At 42.9% G+C, this 27,532-nt stretch overlaps 1 protein-coding gene across 3 annotated transcripts; it reads right to left on the bottom strand.

Moving 5' to 3' along the window:
* Nucleotides 1-332: 332 nt before the first annotated feature.
* dnaaf19 (dynein axonemal assembly factor 19) lies at nt 333-24,025 on the bottom strand. Of its 3 annotated transcripts, none has more exons than XM_080213886.1 (4): nt 23,927-24,025; nt 22,782-22,933; nt 10,536-10,665; nt 333-2,555 (listed from the first exon to the last, which is right to left on the bottom strand). In XM_080213886.1, the coding sequence occupies exons 2-4, from the start codon at nt 22,922-22,924 to the stop codon at nt 2,094-2,096; spliced, it is 735 nt and encodes a 244-aa protein (XP_080070012.1). In that variant the 5' UTR covers nt 22,925-22,933; nt 23,927-24,025; the 3' UTR covers nt 333-2,093. The 3 variants fall into 3 exon arrangements, with proteins under 3 accessions (XP_080070012.1, XP_080070013.1, XP_080070014.1); XM_080213887.1 differs by lacking the exon at nt 23,927-24,025 and adding an exon at nt 23,741-23,796; XM_080213888.1 differs by lacking the exon at nt 23,927-24,025 and adding an exon at nt 23,668-23,679.
* Between the last annotated feature and the right edge of the window lie 3,507 nt (nt 24,026-27,532).

Here is a 27,532-nt window from a genome sequence, read left to right as displayed (position 1 = left end):
GGTACAGGATGGCTGCAGTCTGAAATAGAAAATGATCACATTGTTGAAGCGTTTTCTTTTGAAGCTAGGCTAAGGGACATTGGTGCGAGAGTTAGCCTGCTTTACACTGTCTCCAAACTGGGACTGCTTGAACAAACTCTGGAGGAGACATTTTAACTTAGCAATCGAGTAATATCAGACACCATCTCTTTTACAGTCTGCCCCATATTCCTACCCATTGCCAGAAATTAAATTATCCTTCTTGAAGACTACCTGAAAAGAGAAAATAATCCAATGCAATCTTGATTAGTTAAATAAAACACACAAAAAGAGCTACAAAAATGCCATAGGTGTCAGAATTAAATATATTTTTTATTAAGTAGTCTTATTATGAAAGCTTATTTTGAAAATGTTAATATTAGAATACCAGACTCAAACGTTAATATTTGCAGCCATTAACAGAACAGTTATGTAATTTGTCAGGGTTAACATATTGCTAACGAAATATAAACATCCAGAACCTTCCCAAATCAACTCACTCAGTATCAGATACCACTCTCCCACAGATCACAATCAAGAGTCATCACCCATTCCATACCTACAGCCTTGGCACAGCACTGGTCTGGAAATGGAACCAGGACTCTCTGACTGACATCCAGGAACCTCCCAAACACTTCAACCCCTCAGAAGCATCACTGAGAGATGGATATTCGGAGCAACATCAGGTTTTCCAGCCACTTGCAGAATCTGCACCAACAGAGGGCACTGAAGACAACAGATCTATGCAGGCAGGAGATGCATGACTCTGAACAGATAAAATCAGGTTGGATAGTGGAAGCCAGGGCCCTGAACTGGGGCTTGAGGAGGAGCCAGGAATCTGGGGGTAGAGAGGGCATGCATGGACAACTAGATGTGGTACAAACTGCCAAACCCAACAATGTTTCTATGAACACACAATTTGTTCTTGTGCCTGCACAAAGCATGTGGGCAATGAAAGGGCCAGTGTAATAGAATATGACAGCAACTTCCTCCAATTTAAGACACAAGAACAGGCACTGGACTGTGGTGACTAGAGGAATTTCACAGTAACTTCATTGCAGTGTTAATGTCTGCCTTACTTGTGACTCATAAATAAACTTTACTTTTACATAAAGAATTTTGGGAACACGGGATCGAAGACAAACAGAAACTCTGATAAATGACTTTTTTTTATATAGTCCCCAAATATGGATGGAGGTGGTCAAGATCAGCATTTTATTCTTCTTAAATGACTGTAATTTTTCAAGCCTCAGTACAGAGCCTCCAAGCTCAGGCTCTCTGCCTCCGTTTTGCAGCTTTAACATCACTGTCAGAAACTAGCCACACATGCCCCAGGAGAAGAGCAGCCCTATTGATTGCAACAGAAAGTAACTTCTTCCAGTTTGCGAGGTAATCTAGATCTACCAAATCCTGTGCCAAGGCTATTCACTCTCAATTTATACAGCCCTCACCAAGCCTGGGCGTGTTGATGCAAATGTAATTTGACTGCAACACACTAAAGGGATAGTATCAAAAATTAAATTCAGCTCGATTTCAGTTATTAAAGAGATAGGATAGTTAATGTTTACACTGCAGCACGTGATAAAAGAGACCTGAGACATGAATTAAAAACAAAATTGCTGCAAAACCCAGCAGCTCCACTGGTGCCTGAAGAAACATGTAGCTCCTGTTTCACCAACTTTATTACAAACAATAATGATTCAACAAGTGATTTAATCTATTTCAATCATGCTGATGAACTGATGGATGAGACACTAATAGTTCTGTCTCCCTCGTTTTTCTTTGGCCTGAAATAAACAGAGCCTTAAATCACTGTAACCAGCAACATTGGAAATTGACATTAACATAAATGAATAATGATTTTCACATTTTGGCGAATTGTATCTTAAAAGTGGACATTTTAAGTCGTGGGAGCTATATTTCTTTGAATGGACAGCAGTGGAATTATCTTGGATCAAAACTACCACTCCACAGGTTAACCTTTCCATTTAATAAAAAAATTACTCTCTGAAGTGCGGGAAGAACCTCAGTATTATGAAATGGGAAAGAATCTTTCAGAGCTACAAAAGGCTGGACTAGCTCAACTTGTATGCTTCCATTAATTGCTGTAGCATTGGTGCAGTTACCGTCTCCCCTGTAGAACACTCCCCTTTTGCAGATTTCTGTCCAGCTTCCAGCTCTGCCTCACTGCCCAGCCGCAGATGGCCATCCAGCTCCTGCTGTAGCATCTGAAATAACCTCATGCCTTTCTCTCTCTCTGTGCTGTTTAAGAAATCCACATTTAAGTCAAACCTTTGGGTTCGGGAAAGATGCAGTAGGATCCAGTAAACTGCTTGGCCATCTGTTGGTTGGAAGTGATCACAAAGGATGACGAGGAACTCACCAAGGAATCCAAATCCAATTTCAGTATGGAAGATGTTCCCCAAAAGCTGACCACCTAGTTTGAGCAGGAAGGTGTATTTCTCTGGCTCAGTGCTGTAGTATCGTCTCCAGTCACGGCTAAACTCCGCTGCTGTCTTCGGCTGGGAATTCGAGTGCTTAGGAAGAGACAATATGATAAAGGCTTCAACCGAAATCAACATTAGCAATGTGACAATGTTTAGAAATGTTGCTGTTTCAATAGCAGGTGCTTCAGTAATATGAAACGGAAAGATTCAATCCAGTTCCAAGGAAATGTTCGTCTGCAGCAGGAAACATGTCCATGGCTCAGCAGTGATTTGGAAATCTCACTCACTTTAGGACAGCCAATGTCAGAAGTGCCAAACTATACCAGAGTTGTTTCTCAGAGATTGGGGTTGGAGCACACAGGTGGACAATACACACGGAGTTCTACTCTGCAAGTAATTATGCCAGATCTTGTCTAGGAGTAATTAAGATTAACATTGGATATCTGAAAGTGTTACAATGACCAGTGCAAACAGCTGTCACCTTGATGAGCATAAACCTCACAAAAAATAGAGATTGCATCAACTAAGAGAAACTGGTGGAGAATTTTCTGAGACCAAGTGTGCAGGGACTCAATATAGTGCACAAGGCCATTTGATATGATTACTCAAGCCATTTAACTCCTTTATATCAGGATTTATATAGATCACCTTTTCCAGCATTCCTCAATGCAACTCAATAACTAATTGTTAGGGGGTGCAGGACTGTACATAGGTACAGTCTCCCTCCCTGTGAGAAGAACCTCGCTCCTTCCTCATGGCAGAATATGGGGAAGCACTGTATGAGTAACCATGAGGGCATAACTGCATTTCACCCATTCTACTGTATGTTGCCTCTGAGTATCAATACACCTTATTTTCATTTACAGCATTAAGAACACTCCTCCCAGCCTTCCCTCAACATCAGAGCTCACCTGGTGAAAAATCAATCTCACATTACAGATACAAGTAGACCCAAATTATTGGGATACGGGTTTATATTCAGAGAATATCTACAGATACTCCATGGCTCATTTTTATGGAACTGTAAAGGTCATGAACTCAAGCCTGTGACCACCTTCTACACAGCACTTTATTGTACATGTGACATTAAATACTAGACATAAATATCTTCAGAGATTCTCTGACTCTGCCGTGGAACAACCAAAGAAATTCAAAATCACCAACAGAAGTTAAATGCAAACATGAAAATAGAAAATTGAAGTGATGGAGGGAACAGAGGGGAAACAAGATATAATGAAAGAGTGCAGAAAAATTTGGGAACTGACAGGAAACAATGCAGTGGCCAACTGTACAAAGGACAATACACCACAGGAGCAGTCCTTGTGCCCACCAAGCCTGCGCCAATACACGGTTTCTATCCGTGTTTGCCTCCTGTTCGTACGTCTATCAAGATACACCTTGAACATTGCTAACGTGCTTGCTTCCACCACCTCCACTTTCAAAGAGTTCCAGGCACCCACCACCCTGCGTGAGAAAAACCTTCCCTGCTCGTCTCCCCTAAAGTTACTACCTCTCACCTTAAACCTGTGCCCACTTGTAATCAACCCTTCCACTCTGACTATCCATCCTATCTATGCCTCCTATAATTTTGTAGACTTCTATGAGGTCACCCCTCAGTCTCCGTCTTTCCAGTGAAAACAATCTGAGTTTATCTATCCTCTCCTCATACCGAAAACCCTTCAGACCACAACATGCTGACAAACCTTCTCTGCACCCTCTCCAAAGCATCCACATCCTTCTGGGTAGTATGGTGACCAGAACTGCACATAATACTCCAAATGCGGCTCAACTAACTTACCAACTTTTATACTCGATGCCTCAGCCAATGACGTTATGCATGCTGTATGCCTTCTTGACCACCTTACCTACCTGTGTTGTCACTTTCAGGGATCCATGGACCTGAATGCCTAGATCCCTCTGTATGTCAATGGTCCTAAGGGTTCTGCTGTTTACTGTATAATCCGCAACTGAATTTGATCTTCTAAAATACATTTCCTCATATTTGTCTGGATTAAACTCCATCTGCCCATTTTCTGCCCAAGTCTGCAATCTATCTATATCCTGCTGTATCCTTTGACAATCTTTGTCACTATCCACAACTCAGCTAATTTTCATGTCATCTGTAAACTTACTAATCAGACTGCCTACATATTCCTCCAGATCATTTATATATACTACAAACAACAAAGCTCCCAGCACTGATCCCTGTGGATCACCTCTAGTTACTGATCTCCATTCTGAAAAGCACCCTTCCATTGCTGCTGTCTTCTATGACCAATCCAGTTCTGTATCCATCTGGATCCTGTGAGACTTTATCTTTTGTTCCATCCTGCCACAAGGGACTTTGTCAAATGCCTTACTAAAGTTCATGTAGACAACATCCACTGCTTTTCCCTCCAGAATCATGTCACCTCCTCAAAAAATTTAATCAAGTTGGTGAGACATGAACTTCCCCACACAAAATCATGCTGCCCATCACTAACAAGTCCAGTCACTTCCAAATGCGAATAAATCCTGTCTCTCAGAATCTTCTCCAAAAGTTTCCCCAGTGCTAATATCAGGTTCACTGCATGTAGTTAACTGGATTATTTCTGTTTCCCTTCCTGGGCAGCACAGTGGCACAGCGATTAGCATTGCTGCCTCACAACACCAGGAACTCGGGTTCAATTCCCGACCTGGGCCACTGTCTGTGTGGAGTTTGCACATTCTTCCCGTGTCTGCGTGGGTTTCCTTCAGGTGCTCCTGTTTCCTCCCACAGTCCAAAGACGTGCGGGTTAGGTGAACTGACCATGCTAAATCGCCCCTCAGTGTCAGGGGAATTAACTAGGGTAAATGCATGGGAATATGAAGATAGGGCCTGGGTGGGATTGTGGTCGGTGCAGACATGATGGGCTGAATGGCCTCCTTCTGCACTGTGCAATTCTATGATTTTAAACAAAGGAACAACATTGGCCATTCGCCAATCCTCTGGATTTCTGTTAAGGCCAAAACTAATTCATCCCTTGCCTCCCAAAGTAATCTGGGAGAGATCCTATCCAGCCCTAGGGCTTGTCTACCTTGCTGCATTTTAAGACATCCAACATTTCATCCGTCATTATATTGATCTGTACGAGAATATTCCCTAACTTCAACATCCCCTATGCTCTTCCCTTTGGTGAATACCAATGCAAAGCACTCATTAAGGATCTCACCCACTTTCTCTTCTCCATAACAGAAAAAAATTAAACAGACTGTAAGGCAAAGGGGTGCAGAGCCAAAATAGCAAAGGGCAAACAAGCATGATGTCACATGCAGAATTGACAAGGTAGAATAGTGTAGGGCATAACTTGTGTTATTGAAGAAAGAGCACTCTTTTTTTTAGTATTTTGAGTTATGAAAGGATGAATGGTCTTTCTTGCCCTTATGATTTTCTTTGAGTAAGATGAAAATGATCTGAGAGTAGATTTATATAAAAAAAAATGGAGAATGATACAGATTTGCAGAGGAGGAAGGAAAGGCAAGCACTATAATTGCAAATAGTGATTTAGAAAGGGCAGTAGTATTCCCTAAAAGGCTCTTATTTAATGAGATTACAATATCAGAAGCCTAGTATAGAAACATAGAAAATAGAAGCAGGAATAGGCCCATCAGCATTCGAGCCTGCTCTGCCATTCATTATCATCAAATTCAATATCCTGATTCCGCCTTCCTCTCATACCCCTTGACCCCTTAAGCCCCAAGAGCTAAATCTAATTTCATCTTGAAATCACTCAACTACTTTCTGTGGAATTGAATTCCATAGATTGACCATTCTCTTTTCTTTCAATTTCTTTTCACCTCAGTTCTTATCCTCAAGCTACAACCCCTAGTTCTGGACTGCCCCACCATGGGGAACAATCTTTCTGAATCCATCCTGTCTGATTCTGTTAGAATTTTGTAATTTTCTATCCGCTCCCTTCTCAATCTTCTAAACTTAAATGAATATAATCCTAACCAACTAACTGACGGAATTTAACCCAGACAAGTATGAAGTGATGGGATTGGAAAGTCTGCTGCAGAAGGAAAGCATACAGTAAATAGTAGAGCCTTTAGAAATATTAGCATACAAGATCCACACTTCCCTGAAGGTAGCAACTCAGGTGGACAAGATGGTCAAGAAGGCATATGGCATGCTGGCCTTCATCAGTCAGACATCGAGTCCAGAAATGGGAAAATCATATTGCAGCTGTGTAAGACTTTGGTTAGGCCATATTTTGAGTATTGCGTACAATTCTGGTCACCACACTACCAGAAGGATGTTGATGGATTGGAAAGGGTGCAGAAGAGATTTACCAGAATATTGCCTGGTTTGAAGAATGTAGACTATAACAAAGAGTCGAATAAACTTGGACTGTTTCCATTGGAGCGTCGGAGTATGAGATAGATGTTTACAAGATTATGACAGGCTTGGATAGAGTGGATAGTCAGAGTCTTTTTCCCAGGATCGAAGGGTCAATTACTCGAGGGCATAGGTTGAAAGTGAGAGAGAAAGTTTAAAACAGATGTAAGGGGCAGAGTTTTCATATAGAGGGTGGTGAATACCTGCAATGCGCTGCTGGAAGAGGTGGTGCAAACAGATTCTAGAACAATGTTCAAGAGGTATCTGGATAGATACATGAATAGACAGGGAATAGAGGGATATGGACCATGTAGAGGCAAGAAAATATTAAAGTAGAAAGGCATCTGTGTTTGCACAGATTTGGTGGGCCAGAGGGCCAGTTTCTATGCTGTACTGTTCTTTGTACCTCTGTATTGATTAGTCTCTTCTTATGTAACAGAACTGCCATCCCAGGAATCAACCTAATAAACCTTTGCATCATTCCCTCTATAGCAAAGACATCTTTTCTCAGGTAAGGACACCAAAATTGCACACATTACTCCAAGTGTGGCCTCACCAACAAACACCCTTTACAATTGCAGTAAAACATCCCTATTCCTATACTGAAATCTTCTCACAATGAAAGACAGGGAATAGAGGGATATGGACCATGTAGAGGCAAGAAAATATTAAAGTAGAGAGGCATCTCTACTTTACCATTAGCCTTTATTGCCTGCTGTACCTGTACACCTACTCTCAGCGACTGATGCAGGATAACACCAAGGTCTCGCTGAGTATCCACTTCTCTCAATTTACATCCATTCAAATAATAATCTGCCTTCCAATTATTGCTACCGAAGTGGATAATCTCACATTTATCCACACTATACTGCATCTGCCATGCACGTGCCCACTCGCTCAGCCTGTTCAAATCACACTGAAGTATTTCTGCATCCTCCTCATAGCTCACCCTCCCATCCAACTTAGTATCATCTGCAAATTTGGAGATAATAAATTCAGTTTCCTCTTCCAAATCACTAATTTATAATGTGAACAGTTGGAGTCATAGCACAGATCCCTGTGGAACCTCAGTAGTCACTGCCTGCCAATTGGAAAAATTCCCATTTATGTCAACGCTTCGCTTCCTGTCTGCTAATCAGCTTTCTATCCATCTCAAGGCACCACCTGCAATTCTGTGCACTTTAACCAACGTGGTAGTCTGCTATGAGAGTAAAGCTTTCTGAAAAGTCTAAATAAACCACATCCATTGGTTCTCCTTGGTCAACTCTACATCTTCAAAGAATTCCAATAGATCCATCAAACATGATTTCCCTTTTGTAGATCCATGCTGACTTTGTCTGATTATACCACTGCTTTCCCAATGCTGAGCTATGAAGTCCTTGATAATTCACAACATTAATAAATTACCCCTAATTCCATGCAATCTAGTTTGGATAGGTGATTGGCTGATGGATAGAAGACAGACTAGGGATCAATGTATTTTTTTCTGGATGGCAGGAAATAGCTAGTGGGGTGCCACAGGGTTTGGTCCTTGGGCCCTAGCTATGTACAATCTATATTAACGATTTGGATACAGGGATAGAAGGTTCTATAGCCAAATTTGCAGATGACACAAAAATAGGTGGGATAGTAAATTGCAATGAGGAAATAAGAACCTTACAAATGGATAATAGATAGGTTAGTAGAGTGGCCAAAATGTGGCAGATAAGAGTTTAACGTGGATAAATGTGAGGTCTGGCATTTTGGTTGGAAAAATGGAAAGGTGACTTATTATCTAAATGGGAAGAGACTTCAGGGTACTCCGGTGCAGAGGGATCTGGGTGTCCTCATTCATGAGTCACAGAAAACTAGCATATAGATACAGCAGAAAATAAAGAAGGCAAATGGAATGTTGACATTTATAGCTAAAGGAATAGAATATAAAGGAAGGGAAGTATTATTACAACTATACACCGCATTGAGAGATCACACCTGGAGTTTTGTGCACGATTTTGGTCCCCTTATTTGAAGAAAGATGTTGGAGGCAGTTTAGAGGAAGTTCACTAGATTGATTCCAGAAATGAGGGGTTTGTCTTGCAAAGAGAGATTGAACAGTTTAAGCCTATACTCTCTGGAATTTAGAAGAATGACAGGATCAAAATTGACGTATACAAGATGATAAAAGGTATGGGTAAAATAGATGTGGAGCAAATGCTTACTCTCGTGGGGCACTTTAGAACAAAAAGATCATAGTCTTAGAATAAGGGATAGCAAATTTAAAACAGCATTGAGGAGAAACTACTTCTTCCAAAGGGTTGTGAATCTGTGGAATTCACTATCCCAAAGTGTGGAGGATGCTGGAACAGTGAGTAAATTTAAGGAGGAGTTCGACAGATTTTTAATTGGCAATGCGTTGAAGGGTCACAGGGAGAAGGCAAGAAAATGGGGATGAGGAGCATATCGGCCATGATCGAATGGCAGAACAGACTCAATGGGCTGAATGGTCTAATTCTGCTTCTATACCTTATGAACTTATAATGGACTCTAGCAACTTCCCCAGTACTGATGTTAGGCTCAATAGTCTATAATTCCGTTTTCTCTCCATCTCCTTTTTTGAATAGTGAACTTACATTAGCTTAGAATTTTGGAAAATGACGACCAATGGATCTACTATTTCCCGAGCCATTTCCTTAGGTACTCTGGACTGAAGATTATCAGGCCCTCAAGATTCATCCACTTTCAATCCCATCAATTTCCCCAAAGCCATTTCCCTACTAATACTGATTTCCTTCAGCTCCTCATTAAAAACTTGTTTTTCTCAGAAAGAATGAAGGAACTGATGGAGCACCGATTAGCACCAACTACTCCCTATAGGGAAGATTTCTACTGCATTGCACTAACAGGTTGAAATACACTGGCAATTGGGTAGTAGCCAGGTAGCTCTTGCCAGTGAAGAAATTATGCAGAAAATATAGTTAGAAGGGAGTTTTATTTGCTGACTTTAAAACCAGAGTTTATACAATGGAAAATGCAGGTATGCAGTTAGACACCCAGTGTGATCTGAATCACACAGATCAGGCATCCCCTGTTGTTGAGGCGACTGATTAGGAGGGAGCATACTCAGCCACGTTTCCCCAATCCTAATAATTTTTGAGGACGCCTGCTCAAAGCTCACACACACATGAAAAGGTCAAGCTTGTTGTTCCCAATGTCAAACAGCCAACCAAGGTTTGAGGTGAGGGAAAGAATCAGGGAAAAGGGGGGCTATTCACCCCCTCAAACCTATTCTGTCATATAAATTGGTGACAGCTGATTTGTACCTTAATTTCATCTAATCTTCTTGTTTCTACACTTCATTCTACCCTTGGCTAACAAAAATCTTATCAATCCCAGCTTTGAAATTTTCAATTGACCCATGGCTGGCTGAACAGCTTTCTGGAGGAAAGAAAGCTGTATTTTTAATATTCTTCTGATAAGTGCTTCCTGACATTGTCCCTGGACAGGTTAGCTCTAATTTTAAGTATACACCCTTTTGTTATGAATTGTCACAGCAGAGAAATGAGTTCATCTCTACCTACCTAACCTATCAAATCCTTTAATCATTTTAAACATCTCAACTATATCACTCCAACTGGTGAAGTGCAAAGCTTTAATATTGCATCAAAGATGACATTGACTCCGACTCATGCAGAATCCCATCTTTATTTAACCCTATTCCATGACCAGACACTAACCTTGGAGAGTCCCACCTGAACACTGTCCTTCGTGCTCGTTGACTGGGCATATATATTCCAGAGTTGCTTCTTTGCTCCCAACTTGTCTCGCAAGTCCAGGGGTTTCAGGTGCGATGCCAGCACAATATCCCTACATAAAGGAGAAACATTGGATTCATTTGCTGCAATTCGCCTGCCCTCACATTTTTCCACCTGCAAATTAGAAGCCTTGTGGTGCTTGCAGGCAAGTGCACTAGCTGGGCACTAGCACTGATCCATATAGATCATGAAGTACACAAGGTTCATTCCAGATGATCACTGAGGTACCAATGGACAAAAATAAGGCAGGGACCAGCATAAGAATGTTTTTGAACAGGAATAGGTTTTAAGTTTAATATGCCCTTTGTAGATAGAACACTCACTCATCCTCTACATGTCTTTCAATTCCTTTCCAAAATCAACCATAATACAGATGAATTAGGAGCAGTAGTCAACTCAGCCCCACGAGCATCCACCACTCAATAAGATCATGGCTGGTCTAATTTTAACCTCAGCTCCATATTCTTGCCTAGCCCCAATAAGCTTTCACCATCCCATCCATAACACCACTGCCGCCGCCCCCCCCCCCCCCACCCCCACCGACACAACACCTTTGCTTACCAAGAATCTATCTTCTTCTGCTTTAAAGATATTCAAAGATTCTGCCTCAACTACCTTTTGAAGAGGAGAATTCCAGTCTCACAACACTTAAAGAGAAAAAAATTTCCTCGTCTCTGTCTTAAATGGGTGATCCCCGGTTTAGATTCTCCCAAGAAAGGAAGCATCTTTTCCAAGTTCATCCTGGCAGGAACTTGTTTGTTTCAATGTTGTGGGCACAATGATGCGATGGTTAGCAATACTGCTTCACAGTGCCAGGAACTGGGTTCCAATCCAGCTTTAGGTAACTGTCTGTGTGGAATTTGCACTTTTTCCCAGTGTCTGTGTAGGTTTCCTCCAGATTCTCCGGATTCCTCCACACTCCAAAGATATGTGGGTTTGAAGGATTAGCGATGGTAAATTCATAGTTACAGGGATAGGCCGAAGGGGAGGGCCAGGTGGAATGCTCTTTCAGAGTTAGAGCAGACTCAATGGACAGGATGGCTACTTTCTGTACTGTGGAGATTCTATGCATGCTATAATTTATAGCCAATTTATGTACTCTTCACAACTTATTTTTCTCCCTACCTTTGTGCCCTTACCAGGTTTAGCAACCATAACTTCGGTTCCTTCATCCAAATTATTTACTTATAAAGAGTTGAGGCCCGAACACTGATATCTGTGTAACACCACTCATCATATCCTGCTAACTAGCAAGATTGTGGATCACAAAACGAAAGAAGTATTAACTCTCACTGCAGCATCCACTGATTTACACTGCATATTCAAATGCACTATGAATACTTATGGCTGCAGGTTCAATGAACTGTTCAGGAGAAAACAATAGGAGCTGTTTCAATAATAAAGCCTTGCACTGGGTGAAGTGACTTGTTTAGACAAATGACAGAATTGTAAAGTGAGGCTTGGAAATTAAATTATGTGATGTGTGCCACAGGCAATATCCAACATAACTAAACACTGCACTGGCAGCTTTAATTGTAAAATAAAAATCATTCATATTTGTAAAAGCACAGGCCGAGTGGATGTGTTTCAACTCTCTGATGCCAGCTCCACTTGCATCAAACTCTATTCAGTTGGAGCAAGGGGCAGAATTCTCCTGTCCCACCTGCCACAGAACTGCAGCGGGCAGGGAGCGAATCACGAAAAGGTTGGGATTCTCCGGTTTGAGGTGAGCACCGCCTCAAGAAGGTCTTTCCAATTCTTCCTTAAAAAAAACAGAGTTAACAATTCACATTATTATTAATGTGCAAATCACAAGCAAGTTTGGGGAAGAAGAGGAACAGTGTGACTTGCAAAGTTCCAGACTTGCTGGTCAATTTACACTGCTCCATTACTAGGAATCATAGAGTCCCTACGGTACAGAAGGCGGCCATTTGGCCCATCGACCACAATCCCACCCAGACCCTATTCCCACAACCCCACACATTTTACCCTGCTAATCCCCCTGATGCTAATTGCCAATTTAGCATGGCCAATCCTGCACATCTTTGGACTGTGGGAGGAAACGCACGCACACGCAGGGAGAATGTGCAAACTCCACACAGACAATGACCTGAGGCCAGAATTGAACCTGGGACCCTAGTGCTGTGAGACAGCAGTGCTAACCACTGTGCCACCATGCAGCCCCTAGCTTCACATAAATACCAACCCATCCTTCACATTCCAATGAGTTTTATTTATTTTAATTTTGCTAGTATTAATTATAGTAACGCTTTTAACACGTTTGTAGACTGATAGCCAGAGATTTACCAGAATGGTTTCAAGAGTGGTGGATTTTAGCTACAAGATGGGGTTCTTCTTGGAGCAAAGGAGATTCGGGGGAGATTTGATAGAGGGGTACAAGATTCTAACACATTTGGAAAAGGCAAACAAGGGAAAACTTTTCCTATTAACTGACAGAATGAGGACTACAGGGAAACAGAATAATGTTTTGGGCAAGATTTGCTGGGTGCCTATGAGGGAGAATTTTTTTTTCCCCCCCACAGTGAGTTGTAATGACTCGACTCACTGCTCACGATAGTGGTGGAAGCAGAGAAAGAAATAAACTTGCAGGACGACAGGGATTGACTGGGGGAATGGGATTACTAGGACTATTCCATGGAGTGATTTAAAAGCTTGCCAGGTGTCCAGAGGGTATGGAGATTAAAGTGATCCAGCCACTTCAAAATTTTCCTAGTTGACAGGCAGGAATACAGATGTTGATCACAGGGGTGATCTCCAAGTCTGTGAGGGCCAGAAGGGGCAGTCCAGTCACAGCTCCCCCATTCTAGGGGAGAGTGGCAAGGTCAACCCGTTGTCCCCAGCCTGAGCCCACCCAACCCCAGGACACTTGAGGGACCCTTTCTCTGCAACCTGGCAGCAACAGAGAGGCAAATAGCCATACGGCCTACCTACTTGACCACTACCCCGTCTCCCAACCCCAGGGTCCAAAGCGCCAGGCCAGGGTGTCAGTGCAAGTTGCCGGGGGCACTGCACCAATGGCCTGAATGTGGGGGCCTGAGTGGAGAGGGGGCTGAGTGGGGTGATCTGAGAGGAAAAGGATGGCTAAGCAGGAGAGTCTGAGGGAGAGAGAAGGGTGATTGAGTGGGGGGGGTGGGTCTGAGAAAAGGAGAGGCTGGGTGGGGGGGCATCGGGTCACTCTTGTGCCTACTGGTGTGGGGGAGTGTTGCTTGTTATATGTGGATGGGAGAGGGGGGGCGGCAGGGAGGATGCCCCTCTTTGGTAAGGAGGATGGTGGTGCTCCCCTGGTCAACAGTGGGAACCATTTCATTTTTTGGAGGAGGGAAGAGGAGCCCATCTCCAAGTGAAGGATCAGGGCACCCAATTTCAGAACAGCAAAGCTGGCCAGTGGATTCCCATCTTTCAGGTAAGTGAATCCCACCTGACAGAAGCTCCCAGCACTAGCAGGAAACACTTTTTGCCTGCCTATGTGGGCAATTAGCCCGCAAACAGGATAATTCCATCCATCAAATTTCACCTGTGGAATCTCATTCCTGCAAGTGGTCAATTCTTCTTAGAGGTTCTTAAAATATCAAATCTTACATCTTTTACTTTTTCTTTATTTTTTATTCTTTAACCCAATCTTTCTTTCTCTATCTTTCTGTAGCTGATTTGATTCAAGTTTATCCTATTTGCTTTTTATCGTTCCTTTCTCATAGATGTTTGCAACATGGAAACAGGCCCGTCAGCCCAACTTGTCCATGCTGCCCAGTTTTTAAGCACTAAGCTAGTCCCAAATGCCCACATTTGGCCCATATCACTCTATACCCATGTCACTGTCTAAATGGTTTTTAAAAGACAAAATTGTACCCGCCTTTCCTGCTGGCTCTGGCAGTTCATTCCAGACACTCACCACTCTGAATTAAACAACTGCTCTCAGGATCCTTTTGCATCTCTCCCCTCTCAGCTTAAATCTATGCCCTCTAGTTTTAGACTCCCGTACCTTTGGGAAAAGATGTTGACTATCTAGCTAATTTATGCCTCTCATTATTTTATAGACCTCAAAGATAACTCCTTAGCCTCCTACCCTCCAGGGAAAAAGTCCCAGTCTATTCAGCTTCTCCTTATACTCAAACCATCAAGTCATGGTAGCATCCTAGTAAATCTTTTCTGAACTCTTTCTAGTTTAATAATATCCTTTCTATATTGGGGTGACCAGAACTGTACTCGGTATTCTAAGTGCAGCCTTACCAATGTCTTGTACGACTTCAACAAGACGTCCCAACTCCTGTATCCAATGTTTTGACCAATGAAACCAAGTATGCCGAATGCCTTCTTCACCACCCTGCCCACCTGTGACTCCACTTTCAAGGAGCTATGAACCTGTAGTCCTAGATGTCTGCTCTGTAACTCTCCCCAACGCCCTACCATTAATTAAGTTCTGCCCCATTCGATCTACCAAAATGCATCACCTCACATTTATCAAAATTAATCTCCCATCTGGAATTCATCAACTACTGGCCCAATTGATCAAGATCCCGTTGCAATCCTAGATAACCTTCTTCACTATCCACTAAGCCATCACTTTTGGTGTCATCTGCAAACTTACTAACCATGCCTCCTAACTTCTCATCTAAATCATCAATATAAATGACAAATAACAGTGGACTCAGCACTGACCCTTGAGGCACACTGCTGGTCACAGGCCTCTAGTTTGAAAAACAACCCTCAAGAACAACCCTCTGTCTTTTTCAATGATTAAATCTCAGGGATATATACGGCTTCAGATTTCTCTTTGCCCTTTATCAGCTCACACTTCCAGCAGGTTACAGCACAAATTACATCTGAACTGAAGAATGCAATATAAAAAAAAAATCGAATAGCGTATGCTCTACTCCAGCAAGATTTTGCCCATCGTATTTCAGGAGCCAGATTGTCTTGGTTTTCATTACTGTAGAACGCTACTCTGAACCAGTTCCCAGTCAGCTGCCCCTCATCACAGCAGATGCTGTTCCAAACCAGCTTTTAAAGGTTCTCCATCACCCTATCAAAATGGAAAAACCTGTCACCTTTGGTCAGGATAACCTGGTTGATATGGACAGGGTTTAAGTGAATGAGTGGGTGACGGGCTGTACAGTCATGGTTGCTATCCAAAATCCGCCACTTTGTAATTAAAAAAATGCTGAAAATATTCAGCAGATCCAGAAACATCTGTGGAGAGAGAAATAGATTTAATGTTTCAGGCCAGTGAATAAGAACTGGAAAATGCTGTATACGTAACTGACTTTAAGCAAGTACAGAGACAAGGAAAGAGAGGAATGAGAGAAGAATGAAAAAGGTTTGAGAAGGCATATATAGAGTGGTAAAATGAAAAAAGAATGATAATTCAAGGCAAAGTACGTGGTAACGGAACAAAAGAAGGATCTCGAGGAACAGTAAATGGTAACAGTAGAATCATTAGCGAAAGCGGCTGTCTGCCTAAAAACGAAAGCAGCAAGTAGTTACGATCTGAAATTTCTGAACTCACTGCTGAGTACAGACCCTTGTAAAGTGCTTAGCTGAGAGATGAGGTGCAATTTCAACCCCTGCTGAGCTTTAGTGAGCACAGTAAAAAGTCTGACAACACCAGGCTTTAGTCCAACCGATTTATTTGATAGTAAATGCACAAGCTTTCGAGGTTTCCCTCTTCGTCAGGTGAATGGAGAGTTCTGGCCTCAGACAGTCTAAACTGTCTGTGCTTTATATGCTCTGTCTGAGGCCAGAACTCTCCATTCACCTGACGAAAAGGGAAACCTCGAAAGCTTGTGCGTTTACTATCAAACAAATCGGTTGCACTAAAGCCTGGTGTTGTCAGGCTTTTTACTGTGTTTACCCCAGTCCAACGCTGGCACATGCACATCATGAGCTTTACTGAAACAGTAAAGAAGGCAAAGGTCTCAGAGGGGTGTGTGGCAATGAGCAGAAAATTAAAGTAGTAAGTGATAGGAAGATCAGGATTATGCTCGAGCACTGAACGGAGGTGTTCAGCAAAGCAAGTACCCAATCAGTACTCTCAGAGTACAAACTAATGCGTAAGCATACAGAGGACCTATAAAGTCTGCTGATAGCACAGGATTAAATCAAACATTAAAGAAAAAATATAAGTGCCTTTCAAAACATCAGGATGTTACAAAGCAACCAATGATATACTTTTGAAGTCTGATCACTGTTAGAATGTACAGAAAGGTAGCAAGATACAAAAATTTTAATGTGGATAATCTGTTTTGGTAATGTTGTTTGAGATAAATATTGGGAGACTGGGGAGATTGTCCCACCTCATCTTCAAAATAGTGCCATGCAATCTTTTATATTTAATAGACAAGGCAAACAGCATTCCCTCAGCAGCATTCTGGGATGCCAGCCTGGATTTTATGCTCAAGTCTCTGGAGCAGGATTCAAACCACAATATCTGACTCAGAAGAAAGAGTGGTACCACTGAATGACTGTTAAGACTCTGATTATTTAGATATAGGATACAAAAGGAATCAACCTCCATTCTAATCGTTTACACTAAATTAAGAGAGGTGTACAACTCACTTTCTTACTAAAATAAATTGTTGTGTCAAGGCATACCTCTGTATATTAAAAAATTCCGAGGCACACTTCCTATTTTCTCTGTCCTCTTCCCTTACTGGGGACTTGTGTTTTTAACTTTTCTCTGTCCTTACGCCTGTTTTTTTGTTAACCTCTCTCTTACTTCCCCCAGGGTTTTTCTGCCCTTTTTGAGATTCACTGTCTGTGCAGGTGCATGGGATCTTTGCGTCCAGCTCCAAGTTCCATTGGTTACACAAATGGGCCTGACCAACATAAAAAATTGATACCAGGCACATGCAGCTTTTTACTAGCTGACGCATGCATGGAAGGCCCAAGATTTGCTCAGTCTAGAAGGTGCCAACCACAGAACTGAAGATTAAAGGTTTGTTTTCATTTAAATCACACACACCCTTCTATAAACAGAAAATGTCAGCACACAGACCAGAAACTGTTTCATTCTGCACAGAGCGCTCCAGCATTTTCAGTTCATAGATCAGTTTTTTTCTTTGATGTTCTGGATAACCTTCCTTTAGGTGTTAATAAAACTCATCAGCAATACAATGGCTGCATTCACAGTGAGCATTACCGGGAAGAAACTTGAGCAACTCAACTTTCACTTTCTAAATCAGTGACTAATCTTCAGCCTGTTAATAACAGAATGGGTCAGGAATTGCTAACAAAATTATGGTGCATTTAATCGCTGTCATTAAATAACTCAGTAATTTGTGGCAAAGGAGATACCCTATAAGCAACAATCATCACAAATTATTGGATAAATGTGCCACTCCACCACTTGTCTCTCAAAAATGTATTATTGTCAATCTCCATGCAAATTTCAAGAACTTTTCCAATGGTGTTCGGAAAACAAATTAAATTTGCTGCTTGAAGTTGGGGTTGGTAGTTAACAACACAATGACAATTTTAACAAGATTAATGTTCCTGTAATACTACTCAACTCTAGCTCAATAGGTCTACAGTTCAAGTCCTATTCTTTCAGGGGTTCCTAGAGGTCAGAAATATTTAAAATTTTAAGTTATTTTTTTCCCTTCCCATTTTTCTCTTTCTGAATCCAACCTTACTTCCTCTCCATTTCTGTTTGTGTAACTAACTTGACTCTATTTCCCCGCTTCGCGCTCTCTCATTCTGCTCCATCCTTAAATCTCATTGGTTAAGGAGAAACACTGTTGGCCTCATTAGCAAAATACCAGTTGCCCTGACGTCCTCACCATTCTATTATCAGCTTGAACTTCCAGCAATCTGTAGTCCAAAACCTTTTTCAGCTGAAAGATGAGGACGAAAAATCCAATGCTACAACTCCAGCAAATTCTGGGCTAATCTAACTGTCCCCCTGCTGCTAATCACATTCATAAAAACTCAAGAAATAGAGCAAAAGGCCATTCGGCCTGTCAAGCTGGCTCCACCATTCAATGAGACCACAGCTGATCTACTTCAACATAATTTTCCTGCACTATTCAAACAGCTGTATATTACAGACAATTAATACCCATAATGTCTGACCTTTTAGTGTGGGTTACGACAAAGAGGGAGTGAAACTCAAAAATGAAAGGTGCCTATCAACATAAAACAGCTGATTTTCCCACAGGAGACTGTTAAATAAGTTAAGTGCCCGTGGTGTTAAGGGTAAGATCCTGGCATGGACAGAGGGATTGGTTGACTGGCAGAAGGCAGAGAGTGGGGATAAAGGGGTCTTTCTCAGGATGGCAGCCAATGACTAGTGGTGTGCCTCAGGGGTCAGTGCTGGGACCACAACTTTTCACAATATACATTAATGATTTGGAAGGAGGAATTGAAGGCACTGTTACTAAGTTTGCAGATGATACAAAGATATGTAGAGGGACAGGGAGTATTGAGGAAGCGGGGCGGGGGGGTGGTTGCAAAAGGACTTGGACAGGTTAGGAAAGTGGGCAAAGAAGTGGCAGATGGAATACAATGCGGAAAAGTGTGATGTTACGCACTTTAGAAGGAGGAATGGAGGCACAGACTATTTTATAAATGGGAAAATGCTTAGGAAATCAGAAACACAAAGGAACTTGAATCATTGTTCAAGATTCTCTTAAAGTGCAGGTTCAGTCAGCAGTTAGGAAGGTAAATGCAATGTTAGCATTCATATTGAGAGGGCTAGAATACAAGAAAAGGGATATACTTCTGAGGCTGCATAAGGCTCTAGCCAGACTCCATTTTGAGTATTGTGAGCAGTTTTAGGCCTCATATCTAAGGAAGGAAGTGCTGGCCTTGGAAAGGGTCCAAAGGAGGTTCATAAGAGTGAACCCTGGAAAGAAGAGCTTGTCGTATGAGGAACAGTTGAAGACTCTGGGTCTGTACTTGTTGGAGTTTAGATTTATAGGCTACTACAAGGCTTGGATAGGGTGGGCATGGTGAGGATGTTTCCATTATTAGGAAAAACTAGAACCAGAGGGCACAAAGTCAAGCCAAAGAGATGATCCTTTAAAACTGAGATGAGGAGGAATTACTTCAGCCAAAGAGTGGTGAATCTGTGGAACTCTTTGCCACAGAATGCTGTGGAGGCCAGGCCATTGAGTTGCTTTACAACAGAGATAGATAGATTCTTAATTAATAAGATGATCAGGGGTTATGGGGAAAAGGCAGGAGAATGGTGATGAGAATAAGAATGAGGCATGACTGAATGGCAGAGCAGACACAGCGGGCCAAGTGGCCTAATTCTGCTTCTAAGTCTTATGAGATATAAGACAGCCAGCACTATCAGCTCTCCCAGTCTGATCCACATACATCTGATACCCACTTCCTAAGTGCTCCTATCCACTCTCAGTCGAGACATACCTCGTGAATCCACAATACTGCATTGTCTGAATAAAGAGGGGAAGACCGAGGAGAAGAAATGGGAGGTGTACTCTGAAACAGCCACCAGCATTGTCCACACAACCACTTGGCTGTTTTTGGAAATGAGGACTTTTCACTAAAGATGTTCATCTCAATCACACATCACACTGACAGCGAGAGGAAGGATAGTTGTTGAACTCAGCAAGGCTAAGATGGATTAACCAACTTGGTCAAAAGAAAGGATTCTAGCCCCTATCCACACCAGCAAACACATACATTGCAAGAAGGAAAACAGACTAAAGTTAATCTTGTTCACCTTCTATCATTCTGGTAGTTGCATAATACAGTGATAACAGAGATATTAACTATTGTTAATCAATCAGTGTCAATGTGGATCCAATTTGTAAAAAAAACTCCAGTAGTGGAAAGGTTTGAGAGTCACAAGTCCAGAGTTACCTATTCTAACCAAGCATTTTGGTTTGATTTGATTTATTATTGTCACATGTATTACACAATGAAAAGTATTGTTTCTTGTGCACAATACAGACAAATATACAATTCGTAGAGAAGGAAACGAGAGAGCGCAGAATGTAATGTTACAGTCACAGCTAGAGTATAGAGATAGATCAACTTAATGCAAGGTAAGTCCATTCAAAAGTCTGACAGCAGCAGGGAAGAAGCTGTCAGTTGGTATGTGACCTCAGACTTTTGTATCTTTTTCCCGACGGAAGAAGGTGGAAGAGAGAATGTCCGGGATACATGGGGTCCTGAATTATGCTGGCTTCTTTGCCAAGGCAGTGGGAAGCATACACAGAGTCAATGGATGGGAGGCTGGTTTGCATGATGAACTGAGCTACACTCATGACCTTTTGTAGTTTCTTGCAGTCTTGGACAGAGCAGGAGCCATACCAAGCTGTGATACAACCAGAAAGAATGCTCTCTATGGTGCATCTGTAAAAGTTAGTGAGAATCGTAGCTGACGTGCCAAATTTTGTTATTCTGAGGAAGTAGAGGCGTAGGTGGGCTTTCTTAATTATAGTGTCAGCATGGAGGGGACCAGAATAGGCTGTTGGTGATCTGGGCACCTAAAAACCTGAAGCTCTCGACCCTTTCTACTTGGTCCCTGTTGATGTAGATAGGGGCATGTTCTCCTTTATGCTTCCTGAAGTGGATGACAATCTCCTTTGTTTCGTTGACATTGAGGGAGAGATTATTGTTGCTGCACCAGGTTCTCTACCTCATTCCTATACTCTGTGTCATCATTATTTGAGATTCAACCCACTATAGTGGTGTCTCAGCGAACTTGAAAATCGAATCGGAGGGGAATTTGGCCACAAATATTAAACATTCAGGGGTTCCCCAGGATCAGAGACGAAACTGGACTAGCCATATAAATATTGTGGCTACAAGTGCAGCCAGGGGCTGGAGTTCTGTAGTGAGTAACTCACCTCGAGTCCTCAAAGCCTGTCCATCATCTACTGGGCACAAGTCAGTCATGAGATAGAATACTCCCCACTTGCTGGAAGGTGTGCAACTCCAACAACAGTAAAAGAAACTTAATATAATCCAGGGCAAAGTAGCCTACTTGATTAGCACCCAGGTGGCACGGTGGCACACTAGTTAAGCACTGCTGCCTCTCAGCACTAGGGGCCCAGTTCAATTCCCGGCTTGGGTCACTGCCTGTACAGAGTTCGCACGATCTCCCCGTGTCTGCATGGGTTTGCTCTGGGTGCTCCAGTTTCCTCCCTAAGTCCAAAAGATGTGCCAGTTAGGTACATTGGCCATGCTAAATTTTAGGCTGATTGATTGGGTACTAAATTGTCCCTAAATTGGACCTCCCTGATCCTCGCACGTTAGGCGTAGACTAAAATCATGAATAGGTCACTGAGATAGTAGGACGGCGGCGCGGGCTCGTTGGGCCGAAGGGCCTGTTTCCCGTGCTGTGTTGTTCTTCTTCTTTGTGTTTTAAATTCTCCCTCAGTGTACTTGAATAGGTGCCAGAGTATGGTGACTGGGGGATTTTCACAGTAACTTCATTGCAATGTTAATGTAAGCCTACTTGTAACTAATAAATAAACTTTGTTAAAACTACAAATATCCATTCCCTCCACCACTGACACACAGTGGCAGAAGAAGTGTATACCATCTACACAATGCTCTGCAGGAATTCACCAAGGCTCTTTAGACAGCATCTTCTAATCCCATGACTACTAACATCTAGAACAAGGATAGCAGATGCATGGGGACCAACACCTGGAAATTTCCCTTCAAGACCAAACCATTCTTCCTTGCAAATATATCACTGTTCCTTCACTCCCTCCTTAAAAATACTGTGGATGTACCTACGCTACAGGGACTGCAGTGGTTTAAGAAAGCAGCGTGCCATCACCTTTTCAAGGCAATAGTTGCTAGTCTTGCCAGCAACATTCACATCCCATGAATGAATTTTTTAAATTTATACACATCTTATGCCATGTCTCAAATTACTCATATCCCAATTCTCAAAATATTATCTGAAAACATTAAAAACCTAAACATTTAATGGACCATAAGTTCCAATTTTAATTTGACCTTCTGTCTGAACAATGAGGCATAAAGTGCACCCAATATTAGGTATCTGGCCAGTGAGCTGCATACAATAATCCCTATCTTAATATTGCCATTCACTGCAATTTAGCCTGACACTGGCAACAGAAATAAAACTTCCAACCTATTTGCATCAATAATGTCTGGATGTAAAGTCCAACATTGCATTATAGTCATTAAATTTCTCATTACCTGAATTCCTCATATGATCCCACTTTCTGATGAATGGCCCGGAATTTTGCATCATTTTCTCGTTTGTATTTCTCATCAAGGAACAAGGCTGTCTGTAGCTCGGTCTCCAGAGCTTTGAAATCAAGGGTCTCACCTTCCTCCATCTGCAGTGACTGCAGGAAACAGGAGGAAAGTCACATATTAGCAGCAACTTAGGGCATGGTGTAGCCAGTTTGGAACCTAACACAAATGCAGCTGACCAAAGGAACTGCCCGGTGCCAGTGCCCTGGAATCATTTTTTCCTCATGAGTCTGGCTGGAACATCATTGCATCAATTCAGACGCTGGACTCTATCCTCTGCAGTGCTTTTGAACTATCTATTGCCCTACTTAGCAGGAAACTTCCTGCATCTCCACCCACTTCTCCTCCTTTTCATTCTGCCACTTTCACAGCCCTATCCCCTGATCATCTTGCTTCTTCTCTAAATTTGTCATTTTTCAAATTCCTAGATCCTTGATCCATTTTGCCTCAATACCTAACCATCCCTTGCAATACATCATCTCCCATTTCAAACCCAAACCCTTCTAAATCCAATTCTCTTCACTCCCCTCAATCATTCAGCCTACTCAAAGCCCAAGACTCCTTCAATTCCCATTCCCTGTCAATACCAACCACAGTAAAAAGTCTGACAACACCAGGTTTTAGTCCAACCGGTTGGACTAAAACCTGGTGCTGTCAGACTTTTTTTTACCCCAGTCCAACGCCAGCACATCCACATCATGAATACCAACCACACACATCCTTCAATACCACTTCCTCAATGCTCATTCACCCACCTATCTGAAACTCCCGTGCTTCACTCCCATCTCCCCCAATCCCCCACCCATTCCCCTTGTTCCCCACCCACCCATTCCCTCAATCCTCCCCCTCTCCCCTACTCAATTCTCCCATCTCCTCCACTCCATCCTCCCCCACCCTACCTTTGTCAATGTTTCTTCCAGGGGGGAAGGGGGACGGGGAACGGCGGGAGGGAGGGGGAAGGGGGAACGGGAACGGGCGCAGGGAGGGGGGGGTCAGGGAGGGGGAACGGGAGAGGGGGGGCGGAGGAAGGGAGGGAGGAGCCCGGGGAGGGGGTTAAGCCCGAACACCTCACAGCCTGCCCTGACCTGCCGCCCCGGGCCCGCTCTCACTCTGGCGGTTGCTAGGGGCGGCCGCTGTCGTTGCTATGAGTGTAGCCCCGCCCCCCCCAGCGCCTTGTTGCCCTGACAATGGGGGGGGCCGCCGTCACGTGGCAGGCGGAGGGGGGCCTGGCCTGAGGCCCGGGGCGGGGAACGGGCTGGCCGCCCGCCTGGCTTGTCCCGGCGGAGGCTGAGGAGGGCGCGACCGAATTGAGGCACTGAAGGGTAAGTAAGACTGAGGGTGTGCCGCTGGCTGTTGTGTTGGTCAGTGCTCTCTGATGGACAGAGCTGGCAATGCTCCTGTATGGACTGGTGCTGACTTCCAATGTAAGCATTGTTAACCCTCAGGTGGCAGCATTCAATCTCATTCCCCCCACCCGCAGGATCCACAATAGACCAGGCGTTGTCAGCTCCATCAGAGTATACAGCTTACAGCACATAAACACACCACTTGACCCCAAGGTGTTTGTGTTATATACCAATATGCAAAATAGCAACAGGAGCAGGCCACTCAGGCCATCGAGCCTGCTCCACCATTCAGTAAGATTGTGGCTGATCGGATTGTGTTTCAGCTACACTTTCCTCCCTGCTGTTGTGCCCTGCGACTCTCTTGTCAGTCGAGAATCTAGCTAATCCAATATTAAAAATATTCAATGACCTGCCTCCAGCACTCTCATAAGAACATAAGAAATAGGAGCAGGAGTAGGCCATCTAGCCCTTCGAGCCTGCCCCGCCATTCAACAAGATCATGGCTGATCTGAAGTGAATCAGTTCCACTTTCCCGCTTTCTACCCATAACCCTTAATTCCCTTGTCTATCAGAAACCTATCTAGCCGTGACTTAAATATATTCAATGAGGTAGCCTCCACCACTTCAAGGGGCAGAGAATTCTAGAGATTCACCACCCTTTGAGTAAAGAAGTTCCTCTTCAACTCTGTCCTAAACTGTCCCCCCCCCTTTACTTTGAGGCTGTGCCCTCTAGTTCTGCTATACTTTCTAAGCAGGAAGAATCTCTCTACCTCTACCTATCTAGCCCCCTTCATTATCTTAATTATAAGTCTCTATAAGATCCCCCCTCAGCCTTCTAAACTCTAACGAGGACAGACCCAGTCTATTCAATCTCCATAAGCTAACCCCCTCATCTCCAGTATCAGCCTGGTGAACCTTCTCTGTACTCCCTCCAAGGCCAATATATCCTTTAGCAAATACTTTCGCAAATACACTCTCTGGTTAGACCGCTCCACAGGTTCATAATGCTCAGAGAAAATAATTCTCAACTCGATCTTAAATTTGAGACCGCTTATTCATCTGCGCCTTGTTCCATTGTCTCCCACAAGGAATAAACATCCTTTCAGCATCCGCTCTGACAGCATAAGCCTCTTCCCATCCTGCTTCATCACCATATCATTAGAATCATAGAATTGTACACTGCAGAAGGTGGCCATTTGGCCCATTGAGTCTGCATCAACCACAGTCACATCCAGGTCCTATCTCCATAACCCCATGCATTTACTCTAACCAGTCTCCCTGACATTAAGGGGTAATTTAGCATGGCCAATCCACCTAACCCGCACATCTTTGGACTGGGAGGAAACCCATGCAGACACAGGGAGAACGTGCAAACTCCACACACACACACACACACACACACACACAGTGACCAAGCCGGGAATCAAACTTGGGTCTCTGTTGTGAGGCAATGCTAACCACTGTGCCACTGTACCACCCCTCTTTTCCTTTCTCCTTTATGTAATTATGGTTTCCCCTCAAATGCATTTATACTATTCATCTCAACCACTATATGTGGTAACAAATGTCACAACTCTCTGGGGAAGTGAGTATGTATTGAACTTCTTTTGTATTAATTAGTGATTATTTTGCATTTATGAGCCATCGTTATATAACGCTCACAAGAGGAAACATCTCTATATCTACTCTATCAAACTCCTTTGTAATTTTAGAGAAACATAGAAGATAGGGGCAGGATGAGGCCATTTGGTCCTTCGAGCCTGCTCTACCATTCATCACGATCATGGCTGATAGTCCAACTCAACAGCCTGATCCTGCTTTCTCCCCATAAACTTTGATCCCATTCACCCCAAGAGCTATACCTAGCCACCTCTTGAACACCCCCACCATCAGGAACATCCTTCCTGCATCTACCCTGTCTAGTCCTGTTAGAATTTTATAAGTTTCTATGAGATCCCCACATATTCATCTGAACTCCAGCAAAAACAATCCTAACCTAGTCAATCTCTCTTCATATATCAGTCCTGCTATCCCTGGATTCAGCCTGGTAAACCTTCGCTGCACTCTCTCAAGAGAAAGAACATCCTTCCTCAGGAAAGGAGACCATAACTACATATAACATTGTAGGTGTGGTCTCACCAAGGCCCTATATAATTGCAACAACACATCCTTGCTCCTATACTCAAAACCTCTTGCAATGAAGGCCAACACCATTTGCCTTCTTTACCGCCTGCTGCACCTGCATGCTTATCTTCAGTGGCTGATGCACGAGGACACTCGGGTCCCGTTGCACACTCCCCTCTCCCAATTTATAGGCATTCAGGTAGTAATCTGCCTTCTTGTTTTTGCTTCCAAAGTAAATAACCTCACATTTATTCAAATTATACTGCATCTGCCATTGATTCGCCCACTCACCCAACCTGTCCACATCATGCTGAAGGATCTCTGTATCCTCGTCACAGTTCACCCTCCCACACAACATGATATCATCTGCAAATTTTGAGATGTTAAGTTTTGTTCCTTCATGCAAATCATTAATACATATTTTGACTGGCTGAGGTCCCAGCACCGATCCCTGTGACACCCCACTAGTTACTGCCTGCCAATTTGAGAAACACCCATTAATTCCTACTCTTTATTTCTTCTCTCCAACTAATTTTCTGAACATCTCAATATACCTCCCCCAGTCCCATGCACTTTAATCTTGCACGATAATCTCTTATGCAGAACTTTGTTAAATGCTTTCTGAAAGTCCAAATATACCACATCGACTGACTCACCCTTGCCAACTCTACTAGTTACATCTTCAAAGTATTCCAACAGATTTGTCAAGCACTATTTCCCTTTATAAATCCATGCTGACTCTGTCTAATCCTGCCACTGCTTTCTAAGTGCTCCGCTATAAAGTCCTTGATAATGGATTTGAGAATTTTTCCACGACCAATTATATGCTTACTGGTCTATAGTTTCCTGTTTTCTCTCTACCTCCCTTATTGAATAAAGAAGCAACATTAGCTACCCTCCAATCTGCAAGACTGTTCCAGAATCTATAGAAACCTGGAAGATGATCATCAATGCCTGCACTATTTCTAAGTACTTTCTTAAGTACTCTGGGATGTAGATTATCAAGCCCTGGGGATTTATCTACCTTCAGTCCTATCAATTTTCCCAGCAATATTTCTCTATTAATATTGATCTTCCTCCATTCTCCCCCCATAACTAAATCTTGCATTTTCCAAGACTCCTTAAAGACTCCTTCCAGGTTACTTCTCCATTTTACATTTTCTAAAGTAAACAATTTCAGCCTTTCCAATTCTTGGATTATCCTTATCTTTTTACACTTTT

The sequence above is a fragment of the Carcharhinus amblyrhynchos genome, chromosome 27 (genome assembly GCF_965287045.1).
Source record: "Carcharhinus amblyrhynchos chromosome 27, sCarAmb.v2.hapA, whole genome shotgun sequence".
Classification (NCBI taxonomy): domain Eukaryota; kingdom Metazoa; phylum Chordata; class Chondrichthyes; order Carcharhiniformes; family Carcharhinidae; genus Carcharhinus; species Carcharhinus amblyrhynchos.
Note: the sequence above shows the minus strand (reverse complement) of the source record. Positions and strands in the feature narration are given on the sequence as shown.